This window comes from Phyllopteryx taeniolatus, chromosome 16, assembly GCF_024500385.1.
Source record: "Phyllopteryx taeniolatus isolate TA_2022b chromosome 16, UOR_Ptae_1.2, whole genome shotgun sequence".
Lineage (NCBI taxonomy): Eukaryota > Metazoa > Chordata > Actinopteri > Syngnathiformes > Syngnathidae > Phyllopteryx > Phyllopteryx taeniolatus.
In genome coordinates, this window is record NC_084517.1 from 10,476,634 (window position 1) to 10,497,121 (window position 20,488).

The following is a 20,488-nucleotide window of genomic DNA, read 5'->3' on the forward strand; positions in this document are numbered from 1 at the left end:
ACCTTGAAACCTATCCTCCGTTATTTGCTAAAACGCACCCATTTGCTTTTTTTGGTGCCCTTTGGTGGCATCTTGGTGCCAAGGAACGTGAAGTGAGAACCTTGTTTAGAAGAAATGAGTCTTTTGCTGCAATGTTGTGATACCTACATGCAATACATATACACTGGGTTTTTTTTTTTGGGGGGGGGGGGGGGGGGGGACAGGGGGTTGTCAATTACTCGCAAATTTTCGCTACCATACTAGGGCAAGTAATGGGGGTTCCCTGTACTTCGATTGACAATAGCAATGCTGTGGCTAGTGCTACTGCCCCATAGCAAGAGGGTTTTGTCCTTTTTCTTAATCTGTTCTGTCAAGGTACAGTATTTCAGTTTCCTCCCACAGAATCCCATTAATGGATGTGTATCTAATACTGTCTTTAGTTAGTGCATGTATATTGGGTCAAGAGCTTTATTCTACCTGTTTGTGAAGAATCAGAAACTAATTAGCTTTGGAAATTTTTCAGTACTTGGTTAGATTCACAAGATAGTTTTAGGATCTGAGGGTCATTGGCCTGACCCACATTCAGCAGCTTCTGTCACTCAATATTGTGTGTATGTATATCTATACAACAGCCACCAAAGTCACGGCAAATATGGGTGTCGTTTTTCAGATCATAATAGATCAAACTGGATATTTGGGAGTATGCTTTTGGATTATGCTCCGTATACAGTCATTTTTGCCCTGTGGACCAAAAGTGTAAAAATTATAATATGTTGAATTGTCAATTGCTTTGTGGTATTGTACTCACACAAGTGCGAGTGTAAAGTAATGTTTTTGTACCAAGCAAAAAAAAAAAAAAAAAAGTCTTGCTTCATATAGGGAATCTATAATGAAAGCAAAACTGTGGGCTTGTGAAAGTGATGCTCTCAACTTTTAAATGGGTTAGAAATCCTGTCAATATATGGCAGATCGGATGTGGGGTTTACAGCCAGTGGAACACACTCTGCAAGTTATTTAAAGTCTGCAAAGTGGGCCAGCCTGGAGCCCACTGGGGACTCGGGCTGCATTTGATCATATTCTGATCACCTTTCAAATTAATAGCAGACACAGCCCTGATTCAGCCACAAAGTTATGCATGTTGTGGTTTGACCTGTGGGAAGAGGAGACGTCAATCATGTTTATGTTTTAGTGCCTAGGTGGACTGTTTATGGCAGGATTAACATGGCAGGTAAACAATTATTATGTAAGACTGGAACCATCTGTTAAGGCCGGTACGAGCAGCGCTCACGCTGGTCGTGTTTTGTTTGTTGCGTGTCTCCGCACTTCATTTTTGCTATTGTTCTATTTTATACACTCTCTAGGCACTTCATTACCTTCTAATTGAGCTCCAAAGCAAAATTTAAGTGTACAAAGTGCTATCAGATTTCTCCATTTGAATCTGTCAGATGTATTACTGAAACAATATGTTTATTATTATACTTGTTGTTTGCAGCAGTAAAGAAGTGCTCTGCTGTTTCTAATTCAAAGTTTTCTTTTCTTATTTAGCTATATAGCTGAGGTGGGGCTTTTGTTGCTTTTTATATGATCAGCACAAGACAGACATTTCCTATATTTAAGCAACCTGAAAACATTTTCTGTTATTATTTTTATTTGTTGAATTTATCTTCAGGTTGTAAAATGGAAATCATGAAAATGTGTCAGACAAAATGGCTGTAAGATGTTCTGTTAAAGATATGAATTCAAATTATTGGCTGGATTGGATTATTTTACAATGTTGAAGAAGCACAGTCTTTTCTACCAATCTGAAGGATCCTGGTAACTTCCAGAAAAATCTACAACAGAGAGAAATTAATTATACTTCCAACATTTATGTATGCCTGTATGGAGGAAGACTGACTAATTTGGGAGATGGAACTCTTTTTCTAGATTTAAAGAAATATGGCAATAGCACATTTAATATCTCTATTATCACAATAGTCTCTGGTTGACACTTTCTTAGATAGCCATTTAACTAAAAATTTCTAAATTCGGAGAGGGTATGAATAATTTTGGACTTCGCCCAATGTGACCATTCCTTTAAATTCTGAATTCAAACATTTTTCCAGTTTTTATTATTAGCATTGTCTAGATAATAGATAAAACTCTATAGTTGTATATATATATATATATATATATATATATATATATATATATATATATATATATATAAACTGTATATATGTTTCATTGGACAGTGACAAATTATCTGGCCAATTAAGTCTTGATTTGTGAAAGTAATTAACTTTAGCAGATGGTTTCAGCTGGTAACCCTATACAGGTGTAAAGTCATATTAATTTGTACCTTACAGTCTGAGTTTCTTAAACCTTATGTGAGCCTTATACTACATATAATGCATGAAGTTTGAGAAACTGGTCTTCAGAAAAGAACATTGTACCTACTCATGGAAGAGGCTCAGTTATTTTCTGAGTGTGCTAAGCTACACCTGAAACAGTTACACAGAAATCTCAAGAATATCAAGGTATTCTAGAGAAAAATGTGCTGGCCACTGTTAGAAAGCTTGGTCTTAGCTGTCGTTCATTATGATTCAACCAACAGGACAATGAATCCTAATGTGAGGACAAAACATCAGACTATTTTGAAGAACCTTGTCTAAGTCCTTTTGGACATCTACGGAAGGAGGTGAAACATGCAATAGCTATAGAAAATGGATTGGTGGAATTACCCTTTGTTTGCCATGACTTCCATATTTTCAACTCATAATGGCTATAAATATGACAAACCAACTTACAGTGTGTTACTATGTTTATTTGGCTATGAAAGTGCATGAAAAGCTTTTTTCTTTTCTTTTTTCCGAGTGAGTTGGCTCTTTTACAGCACTTCCCCAAATATCAATCAGCCACATCATCCTCCATGCTGAGGTTGGAGATGTTAAACTAATGTTGGAGCTGGCCAAATTTATTTTTGGCTCTGGTGAACATTGTAGGCTTTCTATCCATTGTCATGGAAACACTGACAAAATGTTGCTCAGAGCACAAAGGATGCATGTGGGTCACACGCCTGTGTAAAGTCCACTCTATGCTCATCACATGTCAGTAAACGCATTGTGAGTTGTCGTCCTTTTGGTGGCCACGCAACTTGAGTGTGTTGTTGTTGTTTTTTTGCTGGTTGCAGTCACTGATCTTTGCATGAATAAATAGGACATTTATTTTTGTAGCCTGTGCAGGTGCACCTGTGTGCTGGTGATTCTGTATCAGCCAATGATCAGTCATGAGGCCCGGGAGCTTTTGTGGGCCAGCACAGCTCAGAAGGAATCCCACGGGCGCTCACACGCACGAAGAACATGATGTCACGCACACACATTGGGAATGCAGAAAAACAGCTTTGAGTTGGGTGCCACTTTCCCCATTAGGAATAGACATGACATTTGTATTCATTACTTTTACATTGTAGTATAAATGTCAGGAGAAGTGTATATAAATGATTTATTGTTAGGGACAACTATTGTACGGCCAGGAGAGCCACTGCTAACTAATGGTGTATGTGTGTATATATGTGTGTGTGTGTGTTTGTGTATATATATATATATATATATATATATATATATATATATATATAAAAGGCAAACATTTTGTATAGCACGGCTACTGTACATAAGCAAGTGTCATACACATGATACAGTATGTAGTGAATTTTATTTGAGGAATTTGCATCTTTTATTTGGAAATGACACAAGTAGCAAAAGACTGCAAGGTGATGTGTTAATTCAGAGATATCCATGTTAAAAAAAAAAGTTGCACATTTTTAGCGAAGCTTATGAACAAACAGATTTTTAGGGAATTTCAGATTTCCTCCAAAATTGGAGACATACTATCTAAGACAAAAACACAAAAGCAAGTTCATCTTCCTCATTTTGTGTAGGTTGAGATGCCTCCTCCTGCTCTTTATTTAACATTTCACTGTCCTCCGCCATGTCTGCTTAAGTCACGTTACCAAGATATCCAACATGTTTTTTTTGTTTTTGTTTACATATTTCGCCCTACACCCGGCTATTTGAAGTCCAGCATAAGTGTGTATTCTAAATTATGTGAATTTACAACCCCAATTCCAATGACATTGGGACATTGTGTTAAACATAAATAAAAACAGAATACAATGATTTGCAAATCATGTTCAACCTATATTTAATTGAACACACTACAAAGACAAGATATTTAATGTTCAAACTGATAAACTTGATTGTTTTTAGCAAATAATTATTAACTTAGAATATTATGGCTGCAACACGTTCCAAAAAAGCTGGGACAGGGTCATGCTTACTACTGTGTTACATCACCTTTTCTTTTAACAACATTCAATAAACATTTGGGAACTGAAAACACTAATTGTTGAAGCTTTGTAGGTGGAATTCTTTCCCATTCTTGCTTGATGTACATCTTCAGCTGTTCAACAGTCCGGGGTCTCCGTTGTCGTATTTTACGCTTCATAATGCGCCACACTGCGGCACGGTGGCCGACTGGTTAGAGCGTCAGCCTCACAGTTCTGAGGACCCGGGTTCAATCCCCGGCCCCGCCTGTGTGGAGTTTGCATGTTCTCCCCGTGCCAGCGTGGGTTTTCTCCGGGCACTCCGGTTTCCTCCCACATCCCAAAAACATGCATTAATTGGAGACTCTAAATTGCCCGTAGGCATGATTGTGAGTGCGAATGGTTGTTTGTTTCTATGTGCCCTGCGATTCGCTGGCAACCAGTTCAGGGTGTACCCTGCCTCCTGCCCGATGACAGCTGGGATAGGCTCCAGCACGCCCGCGACCCTAGTGAGGAGAAGCGGCTCAGAAAATGGATGGATAATGCGCCACACATTTTCAATGGGAGACAGGTCTGGACTGCAGGCAGGCCAGTCTAGTACCCGCACTCTTTTACCATGAAGCCATGCTGTTGTAACACATATGTTTCTCCAAAACCTGTATGAACCTTTCAGCATTAATGGTGCCTTCACAAATGTGTAAGTTACCCATGCCAGTGGCACTAACACAGCCCCATACCATCACAGATGCTGGCTTTTGAACTTTGCGTCCACAACAGTCTGGATGGTTCTTTTCCTCTTTGGCCCGGAGAACAAGATGTCCACAATTTCCAAAAACAATTTGAAAAACTCGTCGGACCACAGAACACTTTTCCACTTCGCATCGGTCCATCTTAGTTGAGCTTGGGCCCGGAGAAGCTGGCGGAATTTCTGGGTGTTGTTGATAAATGGCTTTTGCTTTGCATAGTAGAGTTTCAAGTGGCACTTACGGATGTAGCACCGAATTGTGTTTCCTGACATTGGTTTTCTGAAGTGTTCCTGAGCCCATGTGGTGATATCCTTTACACATTGATGATTGTTTTTGATGCAGTGCCACCTGAGGGATCGAAGGTCACGGGCATTCAATGTTGGTTTTTGGTCTTGCCGCTTACATGCACTGATTTCTCCAGATTCTCTGAACCTTTTGATGATATTATGGACCGTAGATGAGGAAATCCCTAAATTCCTTGCAATTGTACATTGAGGCACATTGTCCTTAAACTGTTTTCTCACGCACTTGTTCACAAAGAGGTGAACCTCGCCCCATCTTTTCTTGTGAATGACTGAGCAATTCAGGGAAGCTCCTTTTATAACCAATCATGGCACCCACCTGTTCCCAATTAGCCTCTTCACCTGTGGGATCTTCCAAACATGTGTTTGATGAGCATTCCTCAACTTTCTCAGTCTTTTTTGCCACCTGTCCCAGCTGTTTTGGAACGTGTTGCAGCCATAAAATTCCAAGTTAATGATTATTTGCTAAAAACAATAAAGTTTATCAGTTTGAACATTAAATGTATTTGTAGTATATTCAATTAAATATAGGATGAACATGATTTGCAAATCATTGTATTCTGTTTTTATTTATGTTTAACACAACATCCCAACTTCATTGGAATTGGGGTTGTATATAATGGTTGTGTGAATGTTATTTTAAGCAAGAAAAGTTCACCCTGTAGAATTATCCATGATGGATAGCATTAAGAACCAGTGTTGCTCTTTTGGAAACGTTGCCTCACATGATTGGAACTCCTCACATTGGAGTCACAGGAAAGGAGCGCAGGGTTTAATGAGGTGTGATGTTCCTCTTGAGAAATGTGATTCCATGGAAGTGAGCAACATTCAAGAACAGGACCTTTGCAAGGGCACAGTGATTTATTACATTTGCATTAATTGTAATTGTTAATTATTGTAAATCTGTGATTCCATACATTATCTCAAATCTTTACACTATGAAAACCTGCAGCTAAAGCGTTCATTATAATATTGAAAATAAGGCTTAATACTTTGTGAAGGCAACTTTTCTATACATCTCTTGTATTGAATCTCTTTAAACTGAAGCTGTTAGAAGCAGTGGTCTATATGAAAATCGTTATATTAACAATGAATGATGTGGACGATGAATCGCAGCATCCCATACTCTTTTATATGTTAAAACTATTGGTACTATTTCAGTGGAAGACCAGCCCAAAATTGCATCCAGTGCAATTCAGGGTTATCTGAGGCCAATTGCAGTACATCTGATTTATGTATGGGTGATAGTGACCTGTTGTGGTATCAATTCTGTATTACAAGTTGGTCTCCAGTTAGGTCACAAGATTTTGCATCATGCTACATCTAGTGGTAAAATATGTTAATCACAGTTATTTTTTTTATTTTTCAGTGCTGTAAAACACCGAGACAATGCATATTCAAATGGGAAGGAAAGCAGGTCATCTCTGCACTGTATAGGATGCATGTGCAACATTTTTGCATTGTAATCATCCCTGGATGATCAAAATGAATCAAACAGCTTCAGCCTTTCTTGTCCAGAAAGGCCCTCTTTCAAACTCTGCAAGGCAAACCCAAAACCCAATAAAAAACTTTTCATGAATAAAGAAAAAAAGAATAAAAGAGGGACTGAATTATTGTAATTTGTAACTAGTTTTCCTACTCTGTAATTTTATTGTAGCTACAGCATGTACTGTAGCATCAGATTTTACCTTTGACCTTACTGCTCTAAGCCGACGCAGGAGAGAAGGTTTGTCAGTTTTCTTCACGAACGCAGCGTTGTTTTTGTTCGCAGCATTGACATCTATGAAAATAAGACAATGAAATATTGTGTGTACTGTATCAAGAAAAGTATTGGTGGTTGGCCATACACCTTAACATTCTCTTACCAGGCTTTTGTCCAGCTCCGACTCTACTGGAAGACAGGTTGGCAAACCGAACATCTTCACTTAGTGCCTTGACATCTTGATAGGAATCAGCATGGTTGTTTTCATAAAAGTCCTTCATCTTGCTCTGGGTGTACATTTTATCCAATTATTCAATGGTGTACAGTGTTTTGTTACAATTTATGAAACAGTTAAAAATCTTACATCTGTGAAGAACATAACAATGTATTGTCATCGTCAATATAATGTCATTTCTCTCCTAAAATGATTCTTTTTTTCTCCATGGATTGCAAGACAACCATACCGTTCGGGCAATCTTCAACTCTTCCCTGAGAGAAAATAGTTCTTGTCTTAGGAGGTGTATCTCAGTCTCCCTCGCCTGCAAACTTGACTGTGACACAGAGATACAGTAAAATAAATTGTAACATGTCAAAAACAGTCAAATGGAACAAATAGAAATACATCAAAAGCTTTTCCATTCATGGAGAAAGGAAGGTGACTCTTTTCATTTGGCTCTCTGTCAGGACAACAAGGCTCACGTAGAGAATACACATTTACAGTACATGACAGATGACTTTAGAACCTGTATTAGGTTGACAAGTATTCACTTTGCTTTAATAATAAAATCAACTGTATACTATAGAATACTTCTTAAATGTTAACATTTTAGGGCATTTTTAGCATATCCTAAATCGGCCGAATGATGGCTCATATCTCGTAAATCGGATCACTCGTGCCTCAAGGCAACATCCATCCATGCATCCATTTTCTTTACCGCTTATCCTCACTACGGTCTCGAGCTGCTGGAGCCTATCCCAGCTTCAAGGCACCATTGTACTACAAAATACTAAATCCCACATTTGTTAGTACAGACCTGCTTTGGTTTAATCTCTGGGCTTTCTCTCTGCTTCCTGAAGAAATTTCTCCCAAATTGCAGCTCGCCTCTCAGCTGAGAGTTCTCGAGGCATTTTTGAGTGTGCTGAAGTGACAACATCTCCAGCTCCTTATTCAATAACTCCATCGCCTTTCTGCAGTAAAAAAAATATGACAGACACAAATAATGTTTACAATTTCTTGTTCTTTTTCATGCTATAATTCCAACAGTTTATCTATAGTCAACAAAGCTGAGTCAAACCCAGATCATTCACAATGTGTACTACTACAGCTGTTTCTCAGATATTCTTCAAGTGTCTGATGACCTGAGCAGACACTCACTGATATTCATTGTGCATCTGTGTGATGTCATCACTCTCATACGCATGTTGAGGCTGTCGACCGCTCTCCGGGTCAACTTTATGGACTCTCCTCATTGCAGCAATATCTGGAAGACAATAGTACAGTATATAACGCTTGTGAATTGCTGCTTACGAAGATACAGTAGCTGGATTATATTAATTAGATGCATGGATGGATCGATGGTTGGGTGGGTGGAGAGATAGATAGATAAATAGACAGATAGACAGATAGATAGATCAAATTCACTAATTTCAATTTAATGTCATTAATCCCTTACATGCTATTGCGGTAGTTGTCTCTTCCTGTATCAGCTGCTCCTTTTCCTGTAGAAGTTCTTCCACTTGTTTCTCATGTTGCTGCTGCAGCTCTGCTATCAACTTCCTGTGCATTTCCTCCATGCCAGTGAAATGCTCACCACAGAAGACCTGAGAAGAATAGGACATATGAAGAAAAGTAAAGGGTACACAAGAGGGACAAATGTATGACAAGAATTTACAGTTACTGGAACAAAATAAAATATGGTGTTCCATGTGGTTTGATGGGGTTGGCCCCTGATTGATTGTTTAATTAATTAATATTAAGAATGAATACAAATGTATAATAATGAATTAAAACATGTGAACTAATGTCTTTGTCCGTGTGATGTATGTGTAAAAATAGAGCAGCAGAGGTGGGAAAACTTCTTTGCTCAAGGGCCACAGTTGGGCCAGGTCATTTGTCAAAGAGGTGACTTAATTATGATAATAAAATAACAATTTTCATTTTCAATTGTGTTATAATACTTATAAATAAATTACCAATGTAATTATAATGAATTAATGAATAATTAGCTCTTTATTTACATTAAATTAATTAACCAATCATTTAAAGAGATAAATGAAAAAAGAATAAATACATTTTAATGAACTAATTTTACGAGGAAAATTACTAAAGTGGGCTTTGGGCCATATTTCGAATAACGGGTAACATCCAGTAAACTCCAAATACACATTAAAGATATCTGAAGAAAAAGTGTTTTAGGATTTAAAAATAATTCCTTATTTCATAACTGTACACTCATAAAGGAATTGTGCTGAACTAGTGCACATCTTTGTGATTGGTTCCTGTCACTCAGAGCTTGTACTCTGCTTATGCACAAGTCCCTTTATGGTCTGGTGCCAAAGTTTATCACTTGACATGTGAGAGTAATATGAACCTTCTCTGGCTCTGAGAACCTCAGCGATTGGTGTCCTGCTGGTGCAGAGTCAGCACGAAACCCAGTGAGGCGGTGCTTTAGTTTTTGCTCTACAAATAAACTTGCCTTGCCGGTACAAGAATGTATTATATTGAGAATTCAGTCCAACTACCGATACTACAGTACAGTATATACTGTAAATGAGGGAGGCAAAATATTAGGCACCGCTTCCAGGCCCCAGTACCTCACCATTTTCTCATAAGTATCAACCATTTCAATTGTAAGCATGATGATCTGTTTAAGAGTCGAGGAGTGTTACCTGATGATTTTCAAAGTCAAGGCAAGCTTCTTGCTGCTCTGTTGGGGATGAGCTGCCTTTATGCAATGAAGGCGTGTCTTTGCAGTCTGCAGTGTGTTTTTCTTTTGAAACAAAATATCTCATGTGGTGTTCATGCAAATGTTTCATCTCCTCTTCGTGGATCTGCCTCTGTTCCTTTATCTTCATTTGAAACTCGGCTTCCAGTTTTTGCATTCTTTCCCTATGGTAATCCTCAATTCTCTGTTTGTTTTCCTGGAGTCTCTGGTTTCCGGTCTCCATGGATATTATCTTGTCCTCAGCATGCTCCAGTTCCTCTTTCAATGCTCTGTTGTCCTTCTGGAGTTCACATAAGGTGTGATTAAAAGCCTCCCGCTCATCCGTTAATGAGGCAACCTGCTGTTTGCACAAAGCCTGCAGTTTGTCCTGCAACACTACGCATCGCTGCTGCTCCTGCTCCAAATCTAAGTACAGCCTGTCTGTCAAATAAAGCAGCTTTGCTTGCTCCTGCATCCAGTTCAGGTCCACTCCAGGGGCTGTTTCACAGTTGTCCACCGTACAAGTGACCTCCTGACTGAGTTGCCCCAAAACTTTAGCTCTTCTTTGTAGCCTAGTTATAAGTCGCTCGAACCAAGGTGCCATGTCCTCAGATTGAAGAGCTGCTGTTAACTCTAAAACCACATCCTCTTTATTCTCCTGCCCTTCATAGGAAGAGAAATCTGGAGGGCTGGTGTCTGCAGGACCTTCGCTTTTGTACCCTTGGGACTCATTCTGATATTGCTGCTGGATTTTAAAGGCAGTATAAATGAACTCTGCTTCAACACAGGCTCTAATGATGATTTTGTGGTCTTTGCTTTCTTCTCGTCCCTCTAAATTAGTCTTATTTAAGGTCAGAATTTGGGAGATGATGAGTTTGTACCTTTGTGCCACACTCATACCATCTTTTCTTGGCACTAAAAACTTGAGTTGCTCATTTGAACTCTTTAGGGCTGCCAACATTTTTTCGACTAACACTAATTCTCTCATCAAGCACTGCCCAACACTTATGATGTCCTCTGAATGTACTGTGTTGGTGAGTTCCCCATTTGCATTAATGCTGCTCTCAGCTTCGGCCAATACATCACTGGGGATTTTGTCCTCCACTTCGTAGGCATTAAAAGATGCATGTTGTTGTTTTTCTGCATCATGCTGTCCTTGCTGAAGACATGTCTCAACAGCTGATAGTCTCCTCTCAAAGTCAGTCAACTCAATTGTGGTGCTGGTTTGAAGTTTTTCTCGACAGCTTTGTATGATGTTTAGTGCAAGCTGAAAGCGAGCGGCCAAAAGCCTGCAAATGTTCTCCGTCTCCTGAGCAAAGCGCGGGCTTTGCCTGGTCCGGCTGTGAAGCGGCAGCGCGAGATGCTGGGCTGAGCCTCGGCTTTGGGTGAGCTGGGAGTCAAGATGGGGGTCCTGGCAGGTCTTGTGGTCCTGGTGTTCCTCCAAACGTTCGGTGATTTCCCTTAGTTTCTCCTCTGTTACGAAAAGCTTTGTTTCAAGTAACTGGATCACCGTTGTAAACCGTTCCGGGTCATCTCCTGAAGTGATGACGTACTGGTGCGATGGGCCAAGTGAGTGGGACCGGACTCTTGCGCGATGATGGGTGTTCAGATCATTCGGGCTGCTAGAAAACACGTCTCTTTCCTCTGACCTGCTGTCACTTGGGAATTGGGGCTCCACTATCACCTCAGTGTGCAGCACTGCCTCCAAAGACTCGTCCTCCTCGTGAGAAGAGGCACAGGTACAAACTTTGAGCATCTCATTGAGGTGTGCTTCCGTCTCCTCCAGACTATTACCTAAGACCTCCATCTTCAGCAAAACCTCATTCAGCTCTTGCTCCTTCGTGTCAAGGTGCCTCTCAAAGCTGTCACGCATTTCCTGAGTTTCAGCTTCCCTTTGCTGCGCCTTCTCAAAAGCCTCCAGCAGTTTCTCTGAGATGCTCTCATATGACTGTTTAAGGTCTTGGTAGTGTGTCTCTTGTGTTGTCAAGCTACTCTGCAGCATGCTCACCTCTTCATGAGCCTCTGACAAGTGATACTGCAGCTCTTGACATTGTCGCTCAATTTGTTCTTTTTCATCTCGATACTTTTGCACAGCAGCCACTGACGAAGCTAACTCCTCTTGGAGTTGTTGTTGGGTGTCTTCGATGTCCGTACTCCTCATGTGTGTCTTTTCTTGGCTCTCAACTTGCTGCTCAGTTCTTTCCAGTCTCTCCTGAAGTTCTTGCGAATGTTGCTCAGCCCGCGCCAAGCTGGCTGTCAAACTCTTCCGTTCTCGGTCTTGGCTAGCTCGAAGGAGCATCAGATGCTTCTGCAGGAGCGATTCTTTTTGAGCTTGTGCATCCTCATTGGTGCGGAGTTGTGTTGTGGCCTCTTGGAGAGTCTTCTTCAGCTCCTCAGCCTCCTTCCAGACAGCCTGGTGACTGTACAACTCCTCCTGCAGGTGAGTTATGCGCAGCTCTGACTCTTTCCTCTTTTCTTCACTGAAGCTCAGCTGGGTCTTCAAGGAGCTGACAGAACGTTCCCACTCCACCCGCTGCCCGTGGAAACATCTACGTTCTTGCTCTAGATGGGCCTGAGCAAGCGCTGTTGCATCCCCTGTCACAAGTAGCTGTGCTTGTTGAGCCAAGAGGTCCACTCTCTGACGTAGTTCAGCTTCCCTGGCTTCCTCCTGTATTGTTTTTTGTGCTTCCAACTCAACACGGAGTTCATGGTTCATCTTCTGTAGTCGCTGCAGTGTCGAAGCTGGCTCTGATGACGAGTTAGAATTGAACAGAAGCTCATTCTACAATGCAAAAAAAATATATATATGGACAACAGCAGACAGTACTGTAGATAACTGCTTTGCAACAAATTAATTGTGAAATCGTCTTTGATCATGTGCATCTTTTTGCAGATCTTTTACTCTAAATCGTGTGCACACAGATACCATGATAAATACAAAATATAATCGAAACTGTATATCCCATACATAGGCACGGTGGACGACTGCCTCACAGTTCTGAGGACCGGGGTTCAATCCCCGGCCCCGCCTGTGTGGAGTTTACATGTTCTCCCCGTGCCTGCGTGGGTTTTCTCCGGGCACTCCGGTTTCCTCCCACATCCCAAAAACATGCATGGTAGGTTAATTGACAACTGTAAATTGCCCGTAGGTGTGAATGTGAGTGCGGATGGTTGTTTGTTTGTATGTGCCCTGCGATTGGCTGGCAACCAGTTCAGGGTGTACCCCGCCTCCTGCCCTATGATAGCTGGGATAGGCTCCAGCACGACCGCGACCCTAGTGAGGAGAAGCGGCTCAGAAAATGGATGGATGGATATCCCATACATTAATTTAAATAACCTTTTCTCTTAAATGACTCTCCCTCTCCTGCTGTAGCTCATTTTGCAGGTTGCTGCTTAACTGTTGAAGCAGAGACAATTCCTTCTGCGTTTGCTCCAGCTGTTGATGGAAACGAGCACTCAAATTAATTCGAATTAGTATTTTTGTTTTATTAAATTCCCTCGTATGCACGTCTGTCTCACCTCTTTGACAAGTTGCTCTCTTTCGGCCTCACAAGGACGATGCTCTTGTTCATTTGACGGCATCACACATGATGGTGAATATGTAGAGCCCTCTGCATGGAAAGCCACACACAAATACACACAATTAGATCTCGTCAAAGAACAACATCCAGTCATTAGAGTCCTCCACTTGCAGGTTATGCAGACATCATGCAAAACAATAGAAATGAAAAAAGTGATAAGATAAATCGCACATTTGTGGAACAGTATCCACATTCCAGAAGATTATACAGCAAAATAACAAAATAGCCTAACCTGCATGGAACTGTGCATTCATTGGGGATGATTATTCAATGTTAATTTTTCTGTTTAGTCTAGGAACTTTATTAAAGTACAAAAGTAAACTATCCATCCATCCATCCATCCATTTTCTGAGCCGCTTCTCCTCACTAGGGTCGCGGGCGTGCTGGAGCCTAACCCAGCTATCATCGGGCAGGAGGCGGGGTACACCCTGAACTGGTTGCCAGCCAATTGCAGGGCACATACAAACAAACAACCATTCACACTCACATTCACACCTACGCGCAATTTATAGTCTCCAATTCATGCATGTTTTTGGGATGTGGTAGGAAACCGGAGTGCCCGGAGAAAACCCACGCAGGCATGGGGAGAACATACAAAATCCACACAGGCGTGGCCGGGGATTGAACCCGGATCCTCAGAACTGTGAGACTGACGCTCTAACCAATTTACATATAGTTATTATTATTTTTGATATAGTTTGCTAAAGAGATTAAAGGGACTATAACTCTTGAGACAAAAACCTCCTTAGGAAGAGGTGATAGCAAGAAAAACATAAGTACCTTTGTCATCTTCCAGCTGCCGTGTTTGACTGATAGGAGATGGATAGTCAGTGCAGGGTGAGGAGGTGGGCGACAGGCTGGGAGATGACACAGAGCTTTTGTCAGCAGTTTCCTCCATCGTTTGCTGCAGTTCGATCACTTCTTTTGGTTTTTCTGAGTCTTCTGCACCTTCACAGCATGTGTTCTCTTGCAAGCGGTTATCTTGATGCTCCACTTCAGAATCGTCCCTAGCGTTCAGTACTAATTGATTGCTGTGGGGAAAATATGCAAAATGAGTTTTTAAACAGAAAACAAGGATACTAGCATGTTAGTTAAGTGCTCCAAATGTTTTGGATTTACCTTACAGCAACAGGTGTGGGCCTCATATTTTTCAACACTGTTTGCATAAAATTGCGTCCAGTCCCAGTAGTCACTGGAGAGTACCCTCCCTCTTTATTCTGTACAAACAAACACATACAGCTATACTCATTACACACATTCTAGTTAATGAGAAGATGTTGACACCATTTCCATTATGTTGGATTCTCCTCATCAGCCATTGTTTTTTTTTTAAACATTTACTTGTTCATTCCTGATTTACAAAAGGATTAAATGAGATTTGTTAACTTGGAAACCATCTGGAACAACAAACTTAAAAAATGTTAGTTAATTTTCTCAGTTTGGGGAGTCGGTGTCTTGCTCAAGGGTACCTCGACAGTAGTCAGAAACCATACTGGCATCTCTCCATTAACCATTTTACAATTGTCCACAGCAGGACTCAAACCATAACCTTCTGGTTCCAAAACCCATTTGCTGGGTTCCACAGATGAGCTACTACCACATTGAATTTTGAGGAAAGAGGTTAAAAAAAAGGTTAATTTGTATGTCCCCTCCTTGAGCCGTCACATTATCGTGGTGGAGGGGTTTGTGTGTCCCAATGATCCTAGGAGCTAAGTTGTCTGGGGCTTTATGCCCCTGGCAGGGTCACCCATGACAAACAGGTCCTAGGTGAGGGACCAGACAAAGCACGGCTCAAAGATCCCTTATGATGATGACAAACGATGGACTCAGTTTTCCCTTGCCCGGACGCAGGTCACCGGGCCCCCCCTCTGGAGCCAGGCATGTCTGGCATGTCTGTGCATGCGAGCTTTTAATGATACATTTGACCTAACTGATGATTACCTCTTTCTTGACTTTCCCACCAGGTTGAAGACATGCGCTGCTAGAAAGATCAGAAGAAGAAGATTCCAGCGTTTCAGATGAGCTGCTTATTTCCGTCTTTTCATCCTTATCGCCACAATACCGCTCTTTGTTATTCCTTCCAGGGTGGAAAAATAAAAAATAAAATAATAGACAAAGACAATGAACATCACTGGCATCATGAGAGATACAGTATATCACATGGACACATTGCTCGGAAAACAACCAACCTGACTGACTCTTCAGAGGACAGCTTTCCAGAAACGAGGACTTTTTTTTTCCTAAACTGAGCCTTTGCATCCACATCAGATTCTGTTTAAGAAATACTGCCTGTGTCATTTCTGTTGGGCTCCATCACCAATAATAATGTATATATTTACATTACCGTCTCCGGTTGCCCTCTGGTCAAGTCTGTTGAGAGAGCGACTGTTCCTCATGAACGGGGCATTAGTGAGGGAGGAGGTGTGGAGGGATGAAAAGCTCCGGCTGCTACAGAGCTGCAGAGCAGGTCTGGTTGGATGAGATGACGGCCTGGAAGCCCAATGACCCCCACGACCTTTGTAGCTGCTTCTTTTCAAAGTGGCAACAGCCTTACTGTCTCCATCGCTGCTGCTGACGCTGTTACTCCTTCGACCATTTAAAGTAGCTTTCGATGCACTGCTGCCAGCCTGTTTACTTCTACTAGATACGGGCACTGTTAATGATGATGCCTCCTTTGAGAGAGACAGAGAGAACGATACAGACCTCAAACACTTTTTTGATGAAGGAAAGGGACATAAAGTCCAGCGAAAGCAAAACAACAACGAAAATCAAATTCAATTCTTGATTCTTGACTGTTTGCATCAGAAACAGGACCTCTGCCAATACTTTGCTACACCTTTATCTCAATGAAACTTGGTTTGACATACTACTTATGACTTAGTATGCAAATATATATAGTTCTTTCATTTCATGCCCACGCCACAAAATGTCTGGCCACCCCATTGAAACATTCCGAGGCTCTGAAGAAAGTGTAATGGAAAGACACTTGTAAAAATAACTATCATAAAAGAAATAATTTTAGGTGAATATACACTCGCCATAAAAAGGAGGCAAATTCACAACATGCTTAAGCCTTGAATCGACCGATACATTTCCTAGTTCGATTAGAATTGGTTTTCAAACACTCCTCTTCATCACTCTGTTCACATTTTGACTTCATGAGACAAAGACGACAGCTAACATTTGATCAACACTTTGCCATTGTGAGGCTTCAAACAGGATGTTCTCACTGAGCTTAGACTGTAATCATAAAATTGCAACAGAGATACATAGGGTTAGTCACTACTTGTTGCGAAACTTGCTTTTCCCTAACAAGGAGCTGATGCATAAATAAACCATTACATTTCCAAAGGCGTTTACGTCTATGCCTTTCTGTGACTCTTTTAGTCTCTCTGTATCGCTGTTTCAGAGAGATTGCAATTCTAATCAAACTAGGAAATGTATTAGTCAATTAATGGATCAAACATGTTGTGAATTTTGCCATTTAGCTTCTTGTGAGAGAACAGCAAGTTGGTGCAAAAAGCACTGAAACATTGAACAGCTAGACATTCATAAATTTAGACAAGGTCAAATTAACTTCACCTGTAAAAGTTATAAAGCATTTTAGCTCCATCCTTAAATTTCACCCAAAAGCCAAATATCTCTAACGTTTTGTGAGTAGCAAATATAAAAACGGTCGTGACAAATATGTGAGGGAGGCCCTTGGGGAGGGTTAATAAGATAAGTGATACTTGACTTTTAGAGCACAAAACTCAATTCTTGTCTGCAACGGAAGTTTGTAATTTACAGTTACTGAACATAATAGGCGGCACAGTGGACAACTGGTTAGAGCATCTGCCTCCCAGTTCTGAGGACCGGGGTTCAATCCCTGGCCCCGCCTGTGTGGAGTTTGCATGTTCTCCCGGGCACTCCGGTTTCCTCCCACATCCCAAAAAACATGCATGGTAGGTTAATTGACAACTCTAAATTGCCCGTAGGTGTGAATGTGAGTGCGAATGGTTGTTTGTTTGTATGTGCCCTGCGATTGGCTGGCAACCATTTCAGGGTGTACCTGCCCGATGACAGCTGGGATAGGCTCCAGCATGTCCGCGACCCTAGTGAGGAGAAGCGGCTCAGAAAATGGATGGATGGATGGATGAACATAATAGTCCATCAGATAGATACAAATCTTTGTTTTATTGCTATAGTTACAGAGAAACAACTGACTTACAATTCTGATGAGACTTAGTAATAATATGAGCAGGGATAGAAAAATGAAATTGATTTGTTGTTGTCGTCATTGTTGTTGTCGTGATTATTGTTTTGAAGATGAGTGTGTAGAATTGTCAGACATCGCATTCACCCGCATACCAATTTGGACTCTTTTGACTTGTTCAATCCAATAACCACTCTTGCAAACCATTAAATCCCAACAAGATCTCTTAATTTACTTAAGTGCCATCTGACTAACTCAGTGATCATAGACACAGACACACGCACACGCACACACACACGCACACACACACACACGCACACACACAATCTATCACTCTTCTCAGCCTTACCTACTTAAGAGGCAATCAATGTGGGTCTGGACCACAAGCCCTACCTACGAACCACATGTTCTAAAAATATATTTTTTTAATTGAGTTATGCTCACCCATTAATGACTACTTCAATTGAACAAATGTGGCCACACCTTGCAGATGGCTACAATAAAACAAGGCAGAATAATGGTAATCGTACCTTTCCTGCTTTCTTTTGTGTAGGTTTATGAATCTTAGTGTTCACAAGGACCTCAGGCCACCTGATATTCAAACAAAGTGGATCATGTTAATTAAAGTTGTCATCCTAAAGACAGACAGACAATGTTAACTGCACTAAATCACAGTTGCTTTTCAATTAATTGCCATGAAATGTGTTTTTCCTTACAAATATAGTATAGCAAATGAAAGGAACTCAATAAATTGGCACACTGGAAACTTATTTTTGTTGTCTTGTTTCAGAATTCAATATGCACACAATGCACAATTTTTTACTTGTGTGAAGTTTTTACTTTTTTTTTTTTTCTTAATTATTTTTTACCAAAAATGTGGTGCCATAGTGTTACTTACCTTGGAGCCTTAGACATCATTTTCACTGATTTTGAAGAAAGTACTGAGTGAAAATCCAATTTACTGCATCAAAGTGTAAAAAAATACTGAAATTACTGAATTATTAAATTACTTAAGCTAGTAAAAAGAACGAAATTTAAAAAAATGTTAAGGCAAATGTGAGACCTGGCTAAATTATTCAATCCACTCTAAAAAAAAAAAAACTGTTTTGCTTCCGCTCACAAAATAAGTGAACAAATCACTAACAGGTCTGTGAAGAAGTGTTACACATGCGTAATCCGTGACAGAGTCGACAAACTCCATTAGTTTTGAGGGATGAGGTCAAAAGATTAACAGGATTACATCACAGTCACTTGGCACATCTTTAAACAGGACAACAACAGAAACAACCATTCATACTCACACCTATGGGCAATTTAGAGTCTCCAATTAATGCATGTTTTTGGGATGTGGGAGGAAACCAGAGTGCCGAGAAAACCCACGCAGGCACGGGGAGAGCATGCAAACTCCACACAGGCGGGGCTGAGGATTGAACCCGGGTCCTCAGAAATGTGAGGCTGACGCTCTAACCAGTCGGCCACCGTGCCGCTCCTTTTATACCCAATCATTTCCAATTAACCTGTTCACCTGTGGAATGTTCCAAACGTGTTTTATTCAACTTTCCTAACGAGAGAATATTTGCACACAAAAAAACAATAACCTTCATCAGTTTGAACATTAAATATATTGTCTTTGAATTGAATGTGTTGAAAGGGATTTGCAAATCAGTGTTTTCTGTTTTTATTTACATTTTACACAATGTCCCAATTTAATCGGAATTGGGTTTTGTACAAAACACTTCCAGATTTATTAAGTATGACTACAATGAAACATACAGTGAACCCAAAACTTTGTGAGTAATTGACTCACCCTGATGGTGGCAAATAACTGCTTTTGTCCAAATGAATTTCCTCAACTCACTTCAATCGTTTTCTTGGCACCAAAATGCCCCCAGATGATGCCAGTAAGTTGGGGGCACTCGTCAGTCAAGGTACCACTGTACTTTTTGTGACATCTTTGTTTGGTGGTGTTCTGCGAGATTTCTTTGAATGTAAAATACAATACAGACTTTGGCTCAAGAAAAGATGGAAAAACTTTTGTAGTGTGTCACACAAACAGGCAATGATGGAGCAATGAAGTCATTATTGTAAAATCAAAACATGGACTCAGCTCACTCCAGGTGCTCTGATGTTATTCTGATACTGCTCAGTACAGTACGATGAATATGTTGTGAGGTAATAATCAGCAACGTGTTATTGGTTGTATTATCATCTATTTCTAGGAGAATTGTCATTTATAGCAAAGGTGTAGAGAACAAGGTCTGGCCAATGACAGGAGACTGAACCATATTGTTACCCGACTTGACACAATATCACTATGCAATACAAAAATAGTCTTTTTCTTCAAATTAACCGTGTCAGGGATATTCCCACAGAAACCACACTACATATCTTTTATCTTAATCTGAGATTATCATCATATCCAGTTAGTGACCTATAAAAGAAAAATGTTTCGATTATTAAGACAACATTTTTTATTTTATTGCACTTATTGTATTTATGTATTTATTTCTTTTTCCATGCCCGTCTGGAGGCAGTGGGGCGTGTGTTGGCGAGAACCTCGGTTTTCAATAAATATAATTTTTGACACAAAATGAATTCATTATTCATCTCTTTAAAGTAATTATGGTATATTTTGTTTAATTAATATGTGATTAATATAGGTGTTACCTCCCACAGGCCTCGTCTTTTTGTTTTTTCGGGAAACGGTGCACCCGCACGGATTTACAGGGATGAGTGAAACAGCCTACTGCCACACA

General features: G+C 40.4%; 1 protein-coding gene across 1 annotated transcript; it reads right to left on the reverse strand.

Annotated features, from left to right (window-relative positions):
- Nucleotides 1–6,660: 6,660 nt before the first annotated feature.
- On the reverse strand, nucleotides 6,661–19,109 carry LOC133466430 (myosin-8-like). Its single transcript, XM_061750127.1, has 17 exons — nucleotides 18,631–19,109; nucleotides 18,263–18,323; nucleotides 15,882–16,209; nucleotides 15,727–15,808; nucleotides 15,479–15,614; nucleotides 14,657–14,754; nucleotides 14,318–14,568; nucleotides 13,476–13,567; nucleotides 13,294–13,392; nucleotides 9,922–12,738; nucleotides 8,706–8,853; nucleotides 8,408–8,513; nucleotides 8,067–8,220; nucleotides 7,497–7,583; nucleotides 7,196–7,319; nucleotides 7,019–7,110; nucleotides 6,661–6,867 (listed from the first exon to the last, which is right to left on the reverse strand). Exons 1-17 carry the CDS (start codon nucleotides 18,648–18,650, stop codon nucleotides 6,811–6,813), a joined length of 4,752 nt encoding a protein of 1,583 aa, XP_061606111.1. The 5' UTR covers nucleotides 18,651–19,109; the 3' UTR covers nucleotides 6,661–6,810.
- Between the last annotated feature and the right edge of the window lie 1,379 nt (nucleotides 19,110–20,488).

Excerpts from the sequence above, each read along its gene's own strand:
- LOC133466430 (XM_061750127.1), bottom strand. The coding sequence starts at position 18,650 with ATGATGTCTAAGGCTCCAAG. Across the intron at positions 7,584-8,066 it reads CAGAGATTAAACCAAAGCAG|TCAAGTTTGCAGGCGAGGGA; the intron begins GTCTGTACTAAC and ends TCTGTGTCACAG. Across the intron at positions 7,320-7,496 it reads AGTTGAAGATTGCCCGAACG|AGCAAGATGAAGGACTTTTA; the intron begins GTATGGTTGTCT and ends ATGTACACCCAG.